The following is a 23700-nucleotide window of genomic DNA, read 5'->3' as shown; positions in this document are numbered from 1 at the left end:
AATAACACACACGTACATGTGCTAAAAATGTGATCTCAGCTACAGACTGGAGCTAACTTCTGGTTTCCATCACCAAACACCAGCACAACCACACGTTTGCCATGCAGCATTTCCCCTTGTCTCTCACCTCACACACGAGTCCAGAAGCTGGCTTGGAGAGGTTCAGAGGAGAAATTGAACCTCGGAATATGATGAAGGATCAGTGGAGCGGAGGAAAATTCTCTCCGGCACCAGGATTCGAACCCATGTTTTCAGCTCCGCTCCACCGATCCTTCATCATATAACGCAGAATTCCTGCACAGAAATATCATATGTACTTCGGTACAACACAATAAAGCCCGGTTCAGACGGTGCTAGTTTCTGTGAAGGATTCCAAGGTGACTGCGCTGATGGCTGCCCTGCGTGCTCACTTGCTGCTCCCGTGTTGCCTACGGTGACGGTAGTTGTTCACACGGAGCTGGCTCTTTTCACAGTTCAAATTGGAAAATCATCTGCTGCTTCATCTGTTGCCAACACTCATGGTCAAAAAGAAACTAAACCGTGAGTGGAAAACAACTAAAGTCCTACATTGAATGAATGAATGTTAGCCATGCTGTCCCATGTTGGGCACAGGCCTCCTGTGATGGGGTTAGAACCCCCTCGACAGGGATGGCTCAAGTGTACTCGCTTGGTGAGCCAATCCAGGCGAGCTTGTCGTGTATACTACTTTTGTAACATGGTTAATAACCCTGTTCAACTTTAACTAGTCTCAGCACTGTTCTTTGTTCATTTTTTTTTCTTGCACTACACACATTATACTGACACTGGCACTTTGACAAACACTGATTGCTATTTACACTATTTAACTGACACTTTCTCAACACTGACTTTACTATTTACAAAACTTATCTTACACTTTCACTAATACTAACTTTACTATTTACAATATCTTAACACTGATTACGTTATCTATTTACAATGACCTTCCCTAGTTCTTTCCACAAAACTCTGTTCTTTGCTGTCCTCGACCATTGTTTCCCACCTCTCTGGTAAACATGTCAGACCATCTGAGCCGTGGTCTTCCCTGTCCTCTCTTTCCGACGTAGGGGTCCCACATCGTGACTGCATGGGTCCATCTTGTCTGATGTAGTCTCGCCACATGTCCCCCCAGGTCCACTTCGTTGCCGTAGCTCGTTCTGCTGCGTCAGTAGTGTTCGTCAGTCTTTGTAGTGTTTCGTTAGTCATTCTGTCTCGTAGTGTGGTGCCCAGTCCTACATTAACAGTAGTAAATGTCGCAATAAAGTAATTATGCCATAAGTGCAAAACAGCCCAAGTCCGATATTTAATTGTTGTTTCTTAGAAACTAGAGAATATAGAAAAAACAGGTTTAGTTGGAAAACAATGAACATGGCGACATTGTTTCAGTGATGATATTATATGATCATCTTTGGATCCAGCCTGCAAACCATCACGAAAAATAGCAAGGAACCTACCCTCGAAATCCAGCAAGCTAGCCATCCAAGGAACCACCAGAGCGCATTACTTCCGGCAAGTGAGCATGCAGGCTACCTTGGAATCCATCACAGAAACACGCACTGTCTGAACCGGGCTTAATATGAAGCTTACAAGCATGTAGGTATTCAATCTCTGTGGTCCATAGGTTTTCATACGAAAAAAATACATCAGAGCCACAAGTAAATTTATTAAAGATGAGCAAGAAAGAAAGAATAATAGTGTAAATTATAAATAAATTTATTTAAACAATTAAATTGTTTTCCCCTGTTTTTGAAGTGTGCTTTATGGGTCGTCTTCATAAGTTCTCTGGGTATGTCACAAACTTGATTGTAGAAATTTCTAATATTTCAGGAAAACATTCTACTTCCATTTCAAATGATAATACAGTGAAACCTGTTCAAAATGGAACCTGAATAATCCGGAATCTTGTCTATTTCGGAACAATTTATTGGTCCTGGCAAAATTCGTATGTATTATGTGTAATTTTTCCTGAATAAAACGGAAACTGTCCAACGCGGAAATGGAAACTGCCTGCTACTGTTCAAAACAGCGTGTAATTTCAAGGAATATACGAAATATGTAGGTCACTAAGATAAAAACAAGTTTTCTTTGCAAAATTTTAGAGAGTACGAGGGTGTGTTGGCCTGTCGGTCATAAATTTTATTACCCTGTTGACTAGGCAGACGAGTTCCTTCAAAGATTTTCAATGCTTCACATCCATATACTATCGTAGCTAGACAGAGCGCAAGTGTAGTGATTTCCTGGTAAAAAAAAATGTTACATAAAATGTGGAATTAACATTAAGTGATGAAGTAAAAGTTATCGAGTTAAAGGAAAATTAGAAACGAAGTGTATATGAAATAATGTTGAAGTTCAGTTGTGGAAAACTCAGGTGTGACACTTTAAAAAATAAAGATCACAATGAGTGAGTGGCTTGCGGCCAATATTGGTGACATAAATGAACTGTTGTGGGAGTGGGTTCTTCATGACCTTTCAAAGAACAAGCCAATTTCTGGATCTATTCTGCAAAGCAAGCCATTGTACTGGGAAAGAAATTACATAAACCAGAATTAAAGGCTTCTAATGTATGGCTCCTAGTCCATTTAAATAATAATGTGCAGTGATATGCAGTACAGTATTCGAGTATAGTGTTAGATATTAAATAGAATGAGATTAGTAAACTTTAGTAATGTTTAATGACTAATGAGTGAGTTACGATAACATTTACAGTAGAACCTCTATTATCCGTGGTAATGAAGGGGACGGACTGAACGGTTGATCGAAAAAATCGGATAATCAGTACAATGAAATATTTTGTAATTTCCTCCATGGTCTTGTATTTAACTCACTAGGCAGTGGATCAGAAGTTCACTAATTGAAGTCTGGTTGTCAACGACGGGTTCTCAAGGAGCAAGGAAGCCTTTTATAATGCCTGTCTCAGGAAAGATAGGACTAAAGGAGATGTAGATTTACATAATTTTTTTACACTCTATCCTTGTTTTTTTATTAAATCGCGCAGTTGTAACTCCAATCTCGTATTCTGCTGCGAGATGAGCCACAGTTTCTCTTTCTCAAACCATTCAATTATTTCCATTTTTTTCGATACTTAGCACAACAGGTGTTTTGTTATCATCCGTGGAAGACATTTTATATGCAAGTTATATTTATAGAACGGCAATTTGAACAGTAGACAATGTTTTGTTACGATAAAGGCTTGTAATAACACTCTAGCAAAACCATATGTAGAACCTACTTGCACAAAACAGTACTTCATATAAGTTATTTATTTCTGAAGAAAAAGAAGAGCGAGAAATAGACAGTCAGATAATCCGCCAATCGGTTAATAGGGTGACGGATGATCGGGGTTCTACTGTATACAGAAAATGAGATTTTAATCAATGTGATTCACCAACAGAATAAGCAACAAAAAGCTGATTTAATGTTAGTAGTGTTAAACAGAATATTTTGTACTTGTTGCAGTTTGCGGCATGCCATTTTGTTTTTCATGTATACGAAGGAGAAAACATTCCATTTTAATGTAACACCTGAATAATATGGAAACCTGTCCACAACGGAAAAAAAATTAGAACCATGTCACTTCCGTCTTGAACAGATTTCACTGTAATAATAATATGACAAGTGTTAACAGTGAAAGGGAGAGGAGAAAAGGAAGGGACAAGCAAGAATGAATGATTATATATGAAGATAAATTTATTCTGTATTTATTTAGTAACTTCAACTAGGATTGTGAACAATGAAAAACAACGGTGTAATTATGGCTAAAAAGAAAGTAGACATATGGAAGAGAAGCTCTTACTGGTCAACACAGAATACAAGTAAAAAAAAAATCTAGCTTCTGTGTTGGCAGCATTTTTGTTGATTTAGAAAGAATTCAGAATATGTGATTCTGTTAACACAACAAAACAATAAGCTGCTAACACCAGGGCCTCCATCATCATCAATGAAGACAAGAAAAACAGAATAACCGAAAACAATGATAAATAAACAGTACCATGTAGTAAATGGCACATTCTTTCTCATTAATTTTTACACAAAAACCGATAAAACCTCTTTTCTATATAACTCTGTGTCCATGACCTCACTCTTCCACATCCATCCTGTCAGATGTTCATAACCATCTCGCCGCAGGTGAAAGAGATTCAGCTTCTTAGTTCTCCTCCTCTACCTGCTCTTCATCTCCTCACCTCAGTCGATAGACAGCCAAAACAAATCAGGATCTTGAAGTGCAGTTCAGTACATATACGGCACTAATGCCTTAAAAAAAGCAATTTTATCAAAGTTTGTATGAAACATTCTGAATGAACATTAGTGAAAGACATTCGATAAGCTAGTCACAGTAAAAACCTCTGTCATCTGGTGAGGTTATGTGGAAAAGTTTACTGAAATCAATATGTTGCACTTGTACCACTTCTTGTTTTCTATTTTAAACAGCAAACAACACCATTTTGTCCCGAACATTTCATGCAGAATGAGCCCTAAAGTTTTCGTTTGAAAAACATTTCAATTGAGGCATATATGTCCAAGACTTCTAGGACATATAGTCTAACCTGTTTTCACAGTTTATGTTAAAAAATAAAACCACTTGAGCAGATTTACATACATAAAATTTTGTTTTTAAACAAATTATCAATATTTTAATAAAAATAATTGTATTTCATTTGCGTACTTTGTGAATAAATGTACTGTTAATTACAGACATGAGGTACATCCACCCTAAGTTTCAGATAAAAGATAGACTAGTGTGTAATTGGACATATGGCAGTATACCAAAACCATGCTGAAAAGACGTGTATTTTGGCGAAAATGTCCAAATATGATTTTTCATTACATCAATACCATCCCTACAATTCGATGAATAAGAAAACAAATTTTTCACAGGCCACATTCCATTATAAAACCAAACTGTTTCAAAGCAAGTCAGTGTAAGTCATGAAAGAGGATCACAAAGCAAGAAACCGACTGAATTGAACACCTGAATATGGACAGTACCTGCAATTTAATGCTTTTTGGGACAGAAGGTATAAAAAAAGTGCTTGAAATATAGATTAAAACGCTAACATTTCATGTTCCTCCACATTGTCAGAAATTTCTTCACACCAAAGTACCCAAATATCTTTATAAAATAAAAATGTGTAAGACTCATATAAAAGATCAGAGCACATAACTTGTGAATAAAGAAATTTAGCATATTCCAACACTAACAGTAGTCTTCATTACGACTTCGGAATAATTTAAAAAATTGTTTCTATTCATTAAAAGGAACGGACAAAATGTATATATCACCCCAGATCACATATAACAGATTGCTCAGCCTTATAGGCTTTGACGGCAACAACTTTTATCAATTTCACTATGCTGTCACCTAGTTACTGCATAAAAAGTCACATTATAACTCTCATTTGAATTGCATGGAGCAACAGTACTTCCATCTAGTGGTAGTTCCCAATCAATGGTGGCGATCCTGGTGGTTGTTCTCTTCCACATGTTACTGTTTTTAACATGGGAATGGCAATCTGTTATACAGGGTGGAAGTGAAATAATCTTGGAGACTGAAAGGGACGATAGGCTACACTGAAATGAACAGGAAACCTATATTACGTTTTGTGATGCTGTCGATATTTGCCATGTTCCTCAAGCTTTAAATAAGTGGTCTGAAAAAACGAATAACTTTGCTCCTCCCCATTCAAAATGTCTAGGATGAGATTATTGCACGTCAAATACTTGATTCCCTTATTTCCTCTTTCACATATGACAAGGACGTCACTCATATTCAAGCTCTGAAAAAACGAACAACTTTGCTCCTCCCCATTCAAAATGCCTGGGATGAGATTATTGTACGTCAAATACTTGATTCCCTTATTTCCTCTTTCACATCTGACAAGGACATCACTCGTATTCAAGCACTCCAAGAGAAGGAATCTGGATATTGGTTCCATGCTCTGCCTTCCTCCCATGTTGGTATCTTATGGACGGTAAATCTTTCCAAATCGCTATTGCATTGCGTCTGGGCTGCAAAATTTGCCATGTGTACCAATATATATGTGGAGGGATCGTGGATTCTTTTGGACATCATGTCTTAAGCTGTGCCAAAAGTAAAGGTCGTATTCCTAGACATTCTGCTATTAATAACATCATCAGTAGATCTTGCGACATTTCAACTCTTCTTGAACCAACTGGTATTAGTCAGTCGGATGGTAAACGATCTGATGGCTTGACATTAATTCCTTAGTCCAAAGGTAAATCTCTCATCTGGGATTTTACATGTGTAGATACATTAGCACTTTCCCATTTAAAATCTTCTGTCAATTGTGCTGGATCTCTGCTGAATCTGCTTATCATGCTAAACGACGCAAATATGAACATTTAACATCAAATTACATCTTCGTAGCTTTTGCAGTCGAGACCTTTGGTCCGCTAGAGAGCTACTGACCCAAATTGGTACATGCCTACTGTCCTGTACCAGGATCCTAGATGTATCAATTTCCTTCGTCAACACATTGGAATTGCCGTTCAGCAAGGGAACGCTACCTCCATCCTGGGATCATTTTGTAACTATTTCGATGGATGAGATCTTTCTCTTTTAATTCCTTCCTCATTTTATTCCTTTTATCGTATTTTAGAAAGATATTAATTGAATTCTTTTACATAATTTAGATATTATTTTATAAAAAAAATGCAGTTAATTAGAAAATTAAGTTTGAAGTTTCAGCAGTCCAACAGCATCGCCATTAACACACTTTTCTCAGTGATACAGATGTAAGAAGTCAACGAACTCGTTGTGTCCCACTAGATGAGCTGTTCTCTGGTGCTGTGTTGCAACCAGCTCACATCATGCAGTGGCTTGAAATTAGCAGTTCTTTTAATTAAATTTACACGAAAAACGTCCACACTATTGAAATACGCCAGAGGGATAAATTATTCTTTATTAGTTTTCCTATAGATATGGACGAAAATCATGATCCTACTCGCAATAGTTACCGAATAAGACGTTATTAAACATTTGAGAAAACATTTTTTCTAAAAAAACTATTAACTTTCCACCAATATGACATTATAGTTTTTCGTTACATACAACATGAGCTATTCACCCTGAAAATCTCCAAGGCTATTTCACTTCCACCCTGTATATGTGATCAGGGATATTGCTTATCTTTCCAGTCCTATACATTATTCCACCATATATTAGAACTTTGCATACAAGATTCAACTCTATTACAAAACTAAGTCTTGTTAAAAGTTTCAATAATCATAATTAGGGCTAGGATTTTGATGAAATTGCATCTTTTTTATAGTAAGCCAGAAACATAGTTGCTTTAGTATTTATATGTTATGTGATAATCTGAATGTTTTAAGACATATTTGTTAAGGCATTTTTTTGTTGCATTTTTTGCCTGTTTCAACTCATAAGAGCATCTTTTGTTTTATTCGGTATTTTTTAGGCATTTTCATTTAATTTTGGCCATAAATCCCCAATATTCATGTAAATATTTATTTCCTTCGATATTTTCTTTACTTATTTTGTCCATTAATACCCATTATTTTGTATAATACTCGTATTTTAATAGTTTTTCTACACAAATATTGCCATTTTAATGTAGTATACACCCCATGTAATGGATCAGTCCACCATCCCTTCAATATAGACGCCTCCATACCTGCTAATTCCGGATAAGAGTGGCCTTGTGGTAGACTACATGGAAACTAAAAGTAAAGTAAATCCATGGCATTACAGCCCATGAAGGGCCAAGACCAACCCGCCAACTGCTGACCTCATGTCCATATGCCAAAGCAGAGGTGAATGATCAACCATGGGAACTACATCAGGTAAAATAATTAAAGTGTACTACTTAGAAAAAATTATGTAAAATGTAATTTAATTACTAGTCTAAATATTAAGTAGTGCAAAACCTCTTTTCCTACTAAGACAATTATGTAAGGTCAATTTTTTAGAGCATTTTTAAGGGCATTTTTGAAAGATTTTTAGGTCATAAATGCATTGTTTTTAGGACATTTTTTCATGATTTATAGGTCATCAAAATCCTAGCCCTAATCATAATTATTTATTTATGTATTTTTTTTGTGTTTGTGGTAAGTGTAAGTATAATTCATGCATTTAGAAAGAGTACTGTAAAAAAATGCGCAGTGACTCCCCTTTTTTTTTTTCTCATTCACTACCCTCAGGTGCAGCTCAGTGATAAGTATTTGATAGAACTATATGTTATGTTCTTGTACGTATCTACAACACCTATTATAATATATATTTCTACAACCTTTCCCTTCTCAATATGGTTACTCAGTTCCAAAAACTCGTTAACTTAGAAATTCCAAAACATAGTCGGCTACTGTACTTATTTATACAATCATAACAAATGAAATAAAAACAACAAATTTGCAGTAAAATTATGCTAAAAAATGTAATAAGAAATTAATATCTTGTACTTTATTATGTATACTTCCAATAAAAACTGCTTTATCATTGCACTTCTAAAGATCAGTAATACAAAATTTACATATAAATCAAATTTCAGCATTTTCCCTAATTACAGAGTCTGTTTGGCATATGATTTTTACACTGAATTATTACTTATTCCCTTAGACGTTAACTTTTCATTTCAAAAACAGTATACATCATGACATGCCATCTTCTAAGATAGAGAAAGCATTACATGATTGGCAATGTTGGCTCTGTCATATAGAAACTTATGTCTTACAACTGGCATCAAAGTATCAAGTGTGTCATACTATTAAGAAAAACTTCATACACACAGAAAAATAAAAATATTAGATTATTATACAACAGTTCTTGGATTTATGCATTAAATTTTTGTAGTAACTATATATCCCACTAACATGAAAAACTATATTTTATAAATAAATTTCACTTCCTACTCAAAGCTGATTGGCTTCTAGCGACTCATATTTGGAAACCTTTAAATCAGTTTATGCTCGACCATGCCGAAATGTAGTAATTATACACCTGGTAGTAGCCCTTTAATGCACCTCATTAAAGTACACCTATTCATTATAATTCAGTTGTTCAGCCAATGACAAATCACCTTTGTACCGTTATAAACCCACCAGTATCGATTATTCTCGGATATGCAATCGAAAGACAACTAGCGAAAAGTCACGAAGGCTGGAAATCCAATACTGTCGCAGAAGATTATGTTCCGTTATTAAAATAATTAGCGTTAATTGTAAATAATATTCAAATAAATTCAATTTCTCATCTCGTTTTTCAATTCTAAATCAATTTCCAGGTTATAGCAAGACTAATGTTCTCTAGATTATATCAAGGTCAATGATATTCGTGCCTCGGAAAAAATCAATACTTTCGCGTCTGCGCACATCTCACAATTCAGGTCAGTTCCGTTCGTCACTACATAACCATAACATGAAAACTTATGAATAATTTCAAGTCAGAAATATGGTCGAGCATAAAAAGTCGTATGAAACTTGCCTATAATGGTAATTAAGATGCTCGTATGAAAATTATGAAACTCGCTTGCGCTCGTTTCATAAACATCCATACTCGCGTCTTAATTACTGCCATTATAGGCTCGTTGCATAATGTACTATTCTGGCGCACCCGTCAGTGAAGCCCATTTAGGTTTTCGGACTATTGAAGTTCTTTTGTTAATTTTGTACATTTCAATAGGCCTCAGCCACAGTTTAAGTCAGATTTTACAATGTGAAATCACATGGTGTGCTTAGAACAGAAACAAAGTGTAAAACACAAAGTCTAGTTTATCATGTATGAACAAGCAAGCATTCAAGGGAAGATGTAAGTATTATAATATCATGGCTAATACTCTGCAAGAAATTTAGATCATGAAAATGCTGTATTTTTATCTTGATTTATTACAGGCATGAAACTAGGTCAATGTTAATTCCTTCACTACATTACATTTAATTCTTTCTTTTCCAATGATGTGTAACTGTTCACTTATAATAATTAGTGATGACATAGTCCCAATACTCCTCTTTACCGAAATTCAGTTTAATAGTCTCCACTATTAAACATTTAACAACAACATGTTAAATTGTTTACCGTTAACATCCCAACATGTTGATTGAACATGTTAATGCTAATTTCATTTAACACTTTGTCCACACTGTTAAACATGTTAAACTTGACTTTCTTTGCGTAGTCCACCATAAACAGTCTATGAGATTTTAATATAGATAGTGTTTTATTTTCAAACCTTGGACAATGGACTCAGATGATGATCTGGCTTTTGTAATTGCCTCTATTGCTTGTTACAAGGCTTTGAAAAGGAAGAAAATGAGAATGTGGATGCGGCAATATCTTAGTAAAAGACACAATGCAGGATACATTCTAAACGAGCTCTAAGTTGAATACAGTATCGATTTGGATTCAAAAACTTGCTGAGAATGTCAGAACACGATTTTAATATAGTGCTGCAAAAATACTTCCTGTTACATCAAAGAAATACACAATTTAAGAGCAGCCATTTCATCTCAATTAAAAAATTACAGCGCGATTGATTATCATAGGACCTACGACATGATAGATGTTAAAGGAGTGGGTAATATCGTATAATTATTCTTTCTGAAGTTTTACGAACGTTAACATACATCACCAAATACGACCATTACTGACGTCAACATAGCATTAAGTTTAGCGTACGATGAGAGTGCAAAAACTCTCTATTGTATTCTCGAGAACAATTAAATAATAATTCCAGTTCTCTAAAACAGTCGGCCTTCTTAGCTTTCCCCGTGTATTCTTTTGCAGACACATCCCACAAACAAGGCCTTTCCATCAGTGCATTAATTTTATTCTAATGTATTTTCTTTCGTCCACTCCATTATTTCGAACAACTTACAGCCAACACCAAGGACCAATGATAGTACAAAAATGATCAAGATACACGCCACAAAATCGGAACTTATAGTTGTTGCTATGGAAACTGTACGAACTTTGCCGAACTGTACCGACACTGCACGAGCAAATGAATTGACTTAACATGTTTTCCATTTCTGCTGGAAAACATGCCAACATGTTAAAAGTGTTAAATTCAACATGTCATATTTAACATGTTGTTGTTAAATGTTTAATAGTGGAGACGCGCCTTAACAGAAACAATGCCGCAAAAAAAAAACATTTTGTTTATCCCTAAAATATTTTGTTCATCCCCTATAGAATGGCTACAAATTTAAGTGTCAATGTCCTCACAACAATGCTACATCTGTTTTCCACCTCCATCTCCCAAACACTTGTTTTATATAGTAACCAGGCGTGATCAGTCCCGTTACATGAGATGTTCTATTCGCCCCCTCCCTCCTCCCACCTACCCAGAAATTACAGAATTACGGTGTATCCATTCGAGGTAAGTTTCCAATTTCTTATTCACTTTAGTTGTGTTGCAGTTATCGCATTATCGGTAAGTCTTATTGTTTAGTTATGAGAGTGTGATGATGAGTAAAAGAAAACATGTTGCTGCATCCATAATGTTGAGTTCTCAGGGGGCGTGAAACGCTTGCGTCAATTTAACTATCGTGGTTGCTCCACATCATTTCCTTTTTACTGGAAAGCATGGTCTGTTCACATGGAAGGAACGAAGTAGTCAGTCGAGACGTGGCCACAGACAGGTTAGTTGCCGAAGAATGTGTGCTTACGTGTTCAGTTTTAGCAAATGAAATTGTTCGTTTCTTGTAACAAAGAAAACACAGGAGAAAGAGGTGGTGGGTTAGGCAGTGGCCACTACAACGCAAAGTTTTGGGAACTTTCAAATATATTGAAGGAGAGTTTAAAAATCATCCTGAGGATTTAAAAATTTCGCTAAGAATGACAGAGGTACAGTTTGAAGATTTGTTAGAACGAGTTCGACCTCTAATAATAAAATGTGACACAAATACTGTACGTAACAAACAATAACTGTCAAAAGAAAATTAGAATGTAAATGAAAGAGTTCATTTTCACAAATCAAGCAACTTTAGGTTTGTAGATCTCATTGGTAGACTTTCCTGATCTCTCACTTTCAGAAATTTTCTTCAATTCCTGGCAAAAAGAATGTGTCAAGTTTTAAAATTTCATTAAGCTTATAACTTCCTTTGGTTTAAATGCTGGTATATTTAGGATATCAGATATTCGTTTAGCCCCTGCTGCTCTTTTATCATGATCCTGCTATTTGTCCAATGTTGTAGTTGTTTTCTAACGCCAGGCGTTTGACAATAAAGTCATTTGATCTCTTGCACTCTAATATTTTTCAAAGATATTGTCATGGTCAGCCACCAAAGCACAGATTTTGAGGTGTTCTGAATCCATTTCTTGATTTGAACTCGTCCAATACTGAATTATAAGAACATGTTTCATTTAGTATAGTTCCAAAAATCGTATTGCATCATTGTCACTAAATCTAAAAACAAGGTTATAAAACATCTTGCTGCACCAAAGCCAGACAGCTCACAACTGAAAATCAAACACGTTTGATCTCATCATGACCAAATCGTGAGCTGTTTGACGTCATAGGCAAGCTTAATACACAACATTCACACGAGTAGTGGCTTACGAAAGTGTAATTGACAGAAGTGTTTCACACCCTGTGGGAACACGGCATAAAGAATAAGTTAGAAGCCGTGAGATTTATGGAAAGTGGCGTAATCTTGCGAAATGTTGCTTCCTATTATGTTGTTGTTGTTTTCTAATGCCAGGCGTTTGACAATAAAGTCATTTGACCTCTTGCACTCCAATATTTTTCAAAGATATTATCACGATCAGCCACTGAAGCACAGATTTTGAGGTGTTCCGAATCCATTTCTTGGTTTGAGTTTTACAATGGGCAGCTAGGGGACTGATATATTCCAATTCTATGCAGATTTGCTTATCTAAATGCAGCTACAGACGATTTTCGTGGTAAATCAGGAATTAACTATGGATTATGATGCAGAGAGTTCCATTTTTTCCCTTGTGATTGTGTTATCAAATTTTGTTTGTTGAAGTCTAAGTATGTAGATTTAATATATTATAATTATAATTAATATATAAAATAATATATTATTATTATAATTATTCCTATTATAAAGTTGAAGTATCAACCGTCTCTGGTTGGGTTAAATGTAAATCCATTTGTCCATTGTGCAACTCAAACCAAGAAATGGATTCGGAACACCTCAAAATCTGTGCTTCATTGGCTGGCCATGACAATATCTTTGAAAAATATTGGAGTGCAAGAGGTCAAATGACTTTATTGTCAAACGCCTGGCATTAGAAAACAACAACAACATGTAAATCCAAACTTTTGAAACATTCCTGCAAAATATCGAATTGGAAAACAATGAAAGAAGCTCAATTAAAAAAAAATAAACGAAGCCGTGTTTCTTTGGTTTACACAGCAACATAACAAGGAGATGTCATTGTCACGGTCAATAATTCAAGAGAAGGCTAGGTTATTAGTGGAAATGTTGGGAGAAGACGGTAAAAATTTCTGTGCTAGTTTATAATTTACATGCTTAATTAATGATCTCTTTTCCTTCCCACTTTTAACGAAAATATTTCACTGCCCTGCAGTATATACTGACTACACCCCAGCTCTGGCTACTAGCAACAGGCATCTATAATGAACACAGATCAAAATACTCCTCATTTCTAGTTAAAAACAACAACTGAATACACTACAGTGGACTTTATGTTGTCAGCAAACAGCTGGATACATTAAGAAGATTGATTGATTTCACATTGATTATCAAATAGCTCCGTCCCCTTTATTTCGGATAAATGGAGTTCTATTGTACAGAATGATTTATATAGAACTGACACATTTCTTTCTTTAATTATTCCGTTGGAAATTCATTCAATGACCCAATTTTAGCACCAAATTAAGCAGAATGTTCTGGAGTTTCGATTCCTTGTCACTAGATGCGCAGATGTTTATGTTTTATTCCTATTGTTGGCAGCACTGACCCAATTTTAGCACCAAATTAAGCAGAATGTTCTGGAGTTTCGATTCCTTGTCACTAGATGCCCAGATGTTTATGTTTTATTCCTATTGTTGGCAGCTGTTTTCGACATTTTGTGTCAACGTGAAAATGCAGTACACATTAAATCAACGACTCTGCCTTGTGAAGCAATACTGGATTACGAATTCAATTACAGCTACTCAAAGGGCATACCAGAGAGAATTTGGTGTTCGCAATCCTCCCAAAAGAAACATAATACTGGGATTGGTAAACAAATTGGAAACTGGATCTCTGGTGAGTGTAAAGGGCAAGCATCGTTCATCTAGGCTTCCCATGGTTGTTGTTGACGTAAGAGCACGACTGGAGCAGTCACCCAAAAAATCATTAAGACGTTTGTCTTTGAGTTTGTTGAGCAACTGGACGATGTAGAGCTGAGTCAAGGATATTTTCAGCAAGATGGCGCTACATGCCATACATCAAATGAATCCATGGAACTACAGTAATTGCAAGTTTCTTTGACGACCGAATAATTTCCAGGAACCTGTGACCACCGAGATCTCCGGATTTGACAACACCGGACTTCTTTCTATGGGGTTACTTAATCTCCCAAAATTCCTCTACATTTTAGGTATAATAAGTTGTCGCTAGCACAATTCGTTTTGAAACAATGAAAGAAATGTGTCAGTTCTATATAAATCACTCTGTAGTTTGACTGCATTACACTTAATTCTCTTTTAATGATGTGCAACTATTGACTTATGTTTAGTCATGACACAATTCCTCAATAGTTGTAACAATAAGTTCGTTTTCAAAATATCAATACCAGGACAATGACTAGTCCAATGGAGGACATTTGCAATTATCAGTAATCCTTTACTAATACTATCTCAATAATAATATAGCAAAACAATGAAGTATCTGATTTGTAGAATGGAAACATATGAACACACGAGCCAAGTTATTTAATGGCAAATCTGCTTCAAAATTCATTTATTACACCTAAGAATACCTCAAGATAAAAGTAAAATAGGTATTCAATTACTGTACACTTCGTTCATTTCACTTTATAATATTAAAAATAAAGAAAAAGAAATACATTTCCATTAAAAATACACACGATTCCGCACTTCACATTTCATAAAAAGTTTGAAAAGATGGAAATATTATAACCATAAGAAAAAAACATAATTTTATTGTTACTTGAAGCTAAATAAAGCAATGGGCTCTGATCCTTTAGCATAAAATAATTCAAAAGAATTTATCTAAAATGATTAGTATAAATTTTAATACATAGTATCATATCACTTCTAGCACAAAAGACGCAACTGGGACAAATACAATGTTCTTGAACAAATTTCGTTTAAGATTAAGTACAAGAAGTAAAAAGATGCTGCAAGATGAATTCAAAGAAAATTGATACAGACATGACTAGATTATTGAAGAGAAATGACAGATGATTCCATGCCATTATTTATGAAAATATAAAGAAAAAGTACAAGTACAGTGGAAATTGCTGGCAGTGAATACGAGATCTGGTTCAGAAAAAAATCTAGACAAAAGATAAACATGACAAAAATTCACAAACCTAAAGCTTGGATATGCTTAACCCAGCTAGCCTGGTTTGGTGTAACAACATACACAATATTATGGCTCTCTCCAATGGCAGTCATGAACTGTGCTACTTTTTGTAACACAAAGAGATAATATTACAATACATTTCTTCAATATATCACACTTTTCTACGAAAAAGTTGAAAGTTAAATTACCACTGCAGATACCAAAATCATTTCCATTCTATATCTGAACACTGATATCACATCACAAAAGCAACTCATATCAGATCAGTGTTCGAAGAAAGGCAGCATGCAATGGTAAGCTTTATTGCCACCAGTTTTCACAGAGAAAAAATATATCAACCCAGGTGGCACGAAGGAATATCTAGGTGTTCGAGAATAAATGCCAACATGAAGCTGGGGGTGAAGGGAAAGTCACTTATTCTCCCTAGTTCTCCTCCCACTCTTCGAACACTGCATCATGTATTTCATACGTATACTAGCAGATCTCTCTACAACATTTCTGATTACCATCTAATTTACAATTCACACATTAATTCAATAAACATATTTATCAATGTCAAATGTGTCTTACTGTAACGCATTCTTCATTACTAATCAGAACACCACAATCCAGAAAATGTTCCTCCAGTGAATGACTATTAGAACTGTTCAACCGTAATCCAAGAAAACCAGTACAGACAAACAAGAACCTACTTTGTATTTTACTTATACTTGTTATTAACAGGCGTTATGAAATCTGCGTGTTTGAAGTAGATTTCAGTTTATTACCGTTTCTTTTTCTCTACACAGTATTTAAATGTTTGTTCTGAAATTTCAACCGAATGCCTAATTCGAAAGTACTTATCTGACACGGACCAAATCAGTATTCCGGATTCTGAACTGTTTACGACACAATACAGAACGAGTACACATCCCTAAAATATCCAAATCCAACTTGAACACAAGTGGCAATTATAATCTTAAAATTAACACAGGCGGAAAGCATATTTATATATTGATGAAATGAATATTACCTTAGTCTTCACATTTCATGTGAATCTTGAGAAGAAATTCTTGGGCAATGTATTCTACGTTTTTGAAGGCTATGCTGTCACGCTTCCTATGTTGTGAGTCACAGTTTCCAAGTTCCAGATGGCGATTACTCAAAACACAGAAAGTATTAAAAAAATTCAAATGCCAAAGTACTTCAACTCGAGATTCCCTAAGTTAAAATGAATACTATTAATACTACACTATGCCCCTTATTCCCACTATACAACATCTCTGGCAGTCCAGCGTTGTTGCATGGCCTACCTTTCAATTTGCCATTCTAATGAACACATATGTGGCTAGCTCGCATTACTTTTGCCGGAATGATTACTATGCAAGTGGTTCACATCTGAATTCTGTCCAGCTGTAGACTTCCTCCTATGTGACACTGATGCAACATCAGACACTAGAGAAGACAACACACCTTGAGAATTATGTGATCCCAGCACTTGATTTTTCCCACTATTTTGGTCACTACCGGAAGTTAACTGATGGAAGGATTTCCGTCTCAGAGGTGGCAGTAGTTCTGTATGATTTGTCGGCCCGTTGTTTTGATTCTGTGCATTCTGTTGACCGAGGGATCTCCTCCTTTGCTGCATTAGCACAGGATCATTTCCATTGATATTCCCTTGCGAGACCAGGCTTGACGCAGACTTCCTCCGCTGCTGCAACCCTACAGTTGAATCATTTGATCCCCCAGTATTTTGACCTTTAATCGAATTCTGCTGAATGTTACTCAGAGGTAAGGACTGTTGAGAGGCTTGCGTGGACTTACGCTTGTGTTGAGACGAGTCGGCAGAGTTGGCTACAGTCTGGCCCTTCTGAACGCTGTGTGACTGAACATTATTACAAGCAGATTGGTTGGCCTTCCTCCCCTGTCCATGCATTGACATTACTTGTCCCTTGGTTGTGCCGTGTTGTTGGTTCCCTGTAATCTGCATGGACTGTGTCATTGTTTTCCTTCTGACGCTCGGCTCAACAGGTCCTTGTTTATCTTGCTGACTGTTTTGTCCGTGACAACCTCCGGCCAACCAATGTCGCCTCTGAGCTTGCCATGAATTTTGTAGAATTTCTTTCACCCCACCACTTTCTCCGATCAGATCTTGTAGACGCTGAATGGTTGTGTACAAAGTAACAGGACTAACCAAACCGAAGTCAAATAAACTGCACATGTGAAGCACAAAATTGCGATACAGATTTTTGAGCAACAGTTCCTTTCCTTTGGCTTCAAGAAACATGGTACAAGCCAACGGTATCTGGCAGTCTCCAACATACCTGTTGAAATAAAAGAGTCAGCCGATTACTTTAATATACAGAGTTATTCGTAAGTCCGTGAAACATTTTAAAGTTTAATAACAAATAAAGTACGCAACATATCATGGTAACTGACATGCCAATGGGTAGTAAGAACAAAGCTTAAGTACTTTCTCAAGGTTTATACTTTTAAGTACGAGCACTTCCTGTGATTATACACTCGTAACCACTAGAACATACTCATAGTCGTAAGAATAAAGACATTCTACCTAACGCGAATATATACTCATCACTACAGCCTTCTTGATCGTTTAAAAGTTAGTATGTACTCGTGTTACCTATCCTCTTTGACTACATTGCACCGTGATGCTCAGTTTTTTTTTATAGCCTTTCACATGCTATCCGCATGCTGTAGTGGTTTGTGTTTTGCTTTTTATAAATAAATAAATATGTAAATAAATAAATAAACAAATTAATTAATTAAATAATAAAATAAATAAGTAAATAAATAAACATGAAAGAGAGAATCAGATAAGTGACGTTAATAAACAGGAAACTAGAAAATAGTACTGGGAAATCGTCATTACGGGATGTTGGATAGAGATTACAATCCATTTCTAGAATTCCAGTTATGCTAATTATATTTTTTTGTTATAGAGTTTTATATATAAAATTTAAATTTGCAAGTAATTTCATTTTGCAATTCAAATTTTACAAAATAAACTGTAATTGTTAATTATATTTAACAATACAATATAACCTTATAATTTGATAACCATTCATATTTTATAGGTTATGTTTTTTATGAATAACAAATATGTGTTTAACCTTTTTTACATTCACTTTTGTGAAGCGTTAAAGGCTTTCTGAAGTTCACGTCTTTTTCTATATTTTTCCATGAGGTACTACATCGTTCATAAATTCTGCCATTTTTTTTTATTTAACTTTAAACTGAACACAAATCAACAAATATTCAGAATTGAGTCTGCTACAAACCATACTCAGAATAACATGAGAACGAACTTATAAATATGAGAATATATTAGCTTTTATTCTTATCAAGCATGAGTATATATTCTGTACAAGATGGACACTTGAGTATATTCTACTATGCTTCCATGTTATGAGTATGTAATCAAAAACGAGTAGGTATTCAAATGTTTTTATTCTTACTAACAAAAGTATATATTAAAAAAAGTCCAGTATATACTATATACTCATGTTTATTCTTACTACGGAATAGAGAGAGAAACTCTCCAAGCTTTTTTTAATAAGAAAAACCCGCTCTTTGTTGCCATGATTTATCGCTAGGTGGCAGTAGTTATCAATAATGGCAAAATGACGTTTATTAAACGTGAGCAATCAGTTTGCATGTTGGAATATGCAAGGATCTCGTCAAAGATTTGAAGCAGACGGTTTCAAAGCAACTTTTCATCTCTCCAGAAAAGTGAATCGGCATAATGTGCGCATATGGGGAACTGAAATTTCACACACAGTTATAGAGTATGTGCGAGACTCCTGATCACATATACAACAGATTACTCATCCCTATAAATCGGTAGCACTTTGACGAAAACAACCGCCAGGATCGCCACATGTCCGCCATAACGAACATGAGATGGCAGTACAGTCGCTAATGCAATTCAAATGGAAGTTATAACGTGACTCCTTATGTAACAACTAGATGACAGCGTAGTGAACCTGACAAAAGTTACCGTCGAAGCCTATAATGCCGAGCAATCTGGGTATATATTGTGACAGCGACGTGAGAATCGAACTCACGACCAGCGTCCCACATGAAAGCAGATCGCACAGGCTCCACGGAACATTGAGTGACGTCGCGCGGTGGAGAGAAGAGAGAGGGTGTATTACGTCACGCGACGAGTCTGCGCGCGCAGCTGCTATTTAACGCAGTGAATGTGGAACGACCTTCTCGACTATTCCAGACGTCTGCCGATGTAGAGATATCGAGATAATTCTCTACACACCTATAGAAGGTTCTCGCAACTATGATTTTGCTATAAAAGAGCAGGCGCCAGCGAACTAGAGTTTCAGAGTTTTCAGTTATTCAGTCAGTGAGAAAGCCAGAGCAAGCAAGCCAGCCGGAGTTCGACTCGAGTGTGCGTCCGCATCTGCGTCAGCATCCGAAGGTCTGAGTTCGAGTGCAGTGGACCGCAGTTGGAGGGACCCGAGTTCGAGTACAGTGAACTGTATCTGAAGGTCTGTGGTTCGAGATACTGTGAACTCGAGTGACTGAGATAGAAGAACTGTGAACTGAGAACTGATAGTTCTGATTTGTAAATAGTGCTTTGTAAATATTAGTTAAGATTAACAGTTAATTGTTGTTCGTACTAGTCCAAGTAAATTGTCATTGTCGTCGGTGGAGTGCTATAACGAATACTGTGTTGAGTGAAGATCCAATTGTTGACGAGAGCGTTTGAGGTGAATTGTAGAAAGGAATTATTGTTGTGACGAATAAATTACATTGTTGTAACTAATAAAATTCACATTGGTGTCAGAACCGGGATATTATCGATAATGGAGAACCTACAGCTGATCCTGCAAGCCATCGCAGAACTGAAGAACGATATAAGTGAAGTGAAAACGGAGATGAAAAGTGACATAAGTGAAGTGAAAGGCGACATAAGCGGAGTGAAAGGCGACATAAGCGGAGTGAAAGATGACGTCACTTCGCAAATTGAAAGCGTTTCGGCCCACGTAGATGGAATTGTCGCCATCGTGAAAGACGAACTCAAAGCCGATCTTGACAACCTAAACAAGAATTGCTCGAGCGTCTGGGGGTGCATAAAACCAGGACCACTCCCCTCCACCCACAGTCCGATGGTATGGTGGAACGCTACATCAAAACCTTGGAAGAGCATCTGCGGAAGGTGGTGTCCAACCATCAACGAGACTGGGATGCCAGAGTCCCACTGTTCCTCTTGGCCTACAGAGCTTCGGTCCACGATACAACAGGGATGACACCGGCCAACATGGTCTTCGGGAGAGAGCTGCGCCTGCCCTGTGATCTGCTGTTTGGCACGCCACCCAGCGCCGACCAGCCAGCGACTGACTATGTGGCAGAACTCACCGAGAAGTTGAATGGAATTCACCAACTGGCCAGAGAGCACCTCAAGATGGCCAGCGACAGGATGAAGGTGTGCTACGACAGATTAGCCAACTCTGCAGGATTCCAGGAGGGCGACCTGGTGTGGCTGTATCGACCTACCAGGACCAAAGGGAAATCACCAAAGCTGCAGCGTGCCTGGGATGGACCATACCGCGTGGTGACCCGGATCAACGACGTGGTGTACCGCATCCAGCGACAACCTCGAGGGAAGATGATGGTGGTGCATCTGGACCGATTAGCAGCCTACCAAGGGACTGCCCGGGACGAGCAGCCCTAAGGAGGGGGCAATGTGACAGCGACGTGAGAATCGAACTCACGACCAGCGTCCCGCATGAAAGCAGATCGCACAGGCTCCACGGAACATTGAGTGACGTCGCGCGGTGGAGAGAAGAGAGAGGGTGTATTACGTCACGCGACGAGTCTGCGCGCGCAGCTGCTATTTAACGCAGTGAATGTGGAACGACCTTCTCGACTATTCCAGACGTCTGCCGATGTAGAGATATCGAGATAATTCTCTACACACCTATAGAAGGTTCTCGCAACTATGATTTTGCTATAAAAGAGCAGGCGCCAGCGAACTAGAGTTTCAGAGTTTTCAGTTATTCAGTCAGTGAGAAAGCCAGAGCAAGCAAGCCAGCCGGAGTTCGACTCGAGTGTGCGTCCGCATCTGCGTCAGCATCCGAAGGCCTGAGTTCGAGTGCAGTGGACCGCAGTTGGAGGGACCTGAGTTCGAGTGCAGTGGACCGCAGTTGGAGGGACCCGAGTTCGAGTACAGTGAACTGTCTCTGAAGGTCTGTGGTTCGAGATACTGTGAACTCGAGTGACTGAGATAGAAGAACTGTGAACTGAGAACTGATAGTTCTGATTTGTAAATAGTGCTTTGTAAATATTAGTTAAGATTAACAGTTAATTGTTGTTCGTACTAGTCCAAATAAATTGTCATTGTCGTCGGTGGAGTGCTATAACGAATACTGTGTTGAGTGAAGATCCAATTGTTGACGAGAGCGTTTGAGGTGAATTGTAGAAAGGAATTATTGTTGTGACGAATAAATTACATTGTTGTAACTAATAAAATTCACAATATGATCTAGAGTGAGACTCACCTAAGGTGAATGTCTTCTGTGTGATTTCGAAAGAGAAGTTGTATGGGCCATTTCTCTTTGTAGATCCCACTGTCACTGGGATTATTTACTTGGACATGTTACAAAACTGGCTGATGCCTCAGTGGAATGAAGACAGCAATGATTACATCTCTCAGGAAGATGGATCTCCCTGTCACTATCACAACAACGTGCAAGAGTATCTTAATCAAAATTTGCCACAGAGATGGATCGGACGCACAGGACGAGAAGATTACGCGTTAATGAAGTGGCCACCACGATCACCAGATTTAATTCCGTGTGATTTTTTTTTTGTGGGGGTTTGTGAAGGATATTGTCTATATGCCTCCGCTCACCGCTGATCTCCGGGAACTTCGCCACCGGATTACAGCTGCCGTGGCTCTGGTCAATAGTGACATGCTGGAGCATGTATGGGGGGAGATGGATTACCAAATGAATGTATGCCATACATTGAGCATCTGTGAGGTATGTAACAAAACTTGGAAAGTTTCTTTTCATTATAGTGTAAAGTAATTTCTTATTCATTATGTAGTTTAGTAGTTTTGAATTTTTTAAACGTTTCACGGACTTATGATTAGTCCTCTATATATAATTTATGCAGAACTGTGATTAACGTGTAGTTTCATTTACAGTTCCAGAAGAATGATCTGCACATTCCCTATATTCCTTTCCTTTCTGTAAGACATCACATCTGCCTTCAATGTCAGTCTTCTTGTATTATATGGGTTATATCTGGTCTTTCTCATGTTCAATAACTATTTAATTTTATAGACATTATGGTTTTGATAGGCAGTTAATAAGCTTAAAGTAATCATATTTCCGTCTACGGATTATCTATTTTAAAATATACATTAATCTGGTTTTGACAAACATTTTCGCTATACTTTAGGGATCTTCAGGTCTTATAATTACAACATAAGGTAAGTTAACAATTTAAGTACATAAAAGACACGAAAATATTGCATATGTGTTAGGTATAATTTACATAACATATAGTTAAAGATTGAAAAAACGGTCAAAGTTACAAGATATGATAATTATTAAAGTTAAAAGATACCAATCTAAAAATGTGCAACTTAAACTGTCAGGATCTATTGAATAATAATAATAATAATAATAATAATAATAATAATAATAATAATAATAATAACAACAACTATTATTATTATTATTATTATTATTATTATTATTAAATGGAAATATAAAAGTTGGAAATTTATCCTTTGAAGAGGTGAAAATTTTCAAATATCTTGGAGCAACAGCAACAAATATAAATGACACTCAGGAAGAAATTAAACATAAAACAAATATGGGAAATGTCTGTTATTATTCGGTTGAGAAGCTTTTAACATCCAGTCTGCTCTCAAAAAAACTGAAAGTTAGAATTTATAAAACAGTTATATTACCAGTTGTTCTGTATGGTTGTGAAACTTTGACTGTCACTTTGAGAGAGGAACAAAGGCTAAAGGTGTTTGAGAATAAGGTGCTTAGGAAAATATTTGAGGCTAAGAGGAATGAAGTTACAGGAGAATGGAGAAAGTTACACAACACAGAACTGCATGGATTGCATTCTTCACCTGACATAATTACGTAGGAACATTAAATCCAGATGTCTGAGATGGGCAGGGCATGTAGCACGTATGGGTGAATC

At 36.7% G+C, this 23700-nt stretch overlaps 1 protein-coding gene across 1 annotated transcript in view; it reads right to left on the bottom strand.

The window, feature by feature from the left end:
- Positions 1 to 3700: 3700 nt before the first annotated feature.
- Positions 3701 to 23700, bottom strand: part of Su(z)12 (Polycomb protein Su(z)12) — a 62159-nt gene continuing 42159 nt past the window's right edge. The window contains exon 11 of the mRNA XM_069831942.1: positions 3701 to 17819. Within this exon, the coding sequence (XP_069688043.1) occupies positions 16844 to 17819 (976 nt within the window). The 3' untranslated portion in view covers positions 3701 to 16843. The remainder of the gene's footprint in view (positions 17820 to 23700) is intronic.

This window comes from Periplaneta americana, chromosome 7 (assembly GCF_040183065.1).
Source record: "Periplaneta americana isolate PAMFEO1 chromosome 7, P.americana_PAMFEO1_priV1, whole genome shotgun sequence".
Classification (NCBI taxonomy): Eukaryota; Metazoa; Arthropoda; class Insecta; order Blattodea; family Blattidae; genus Periplaneta; species Periplaneta americana.
This window is presented reverse-complemented; position numbering and strand designations above follow the sequence as displayed.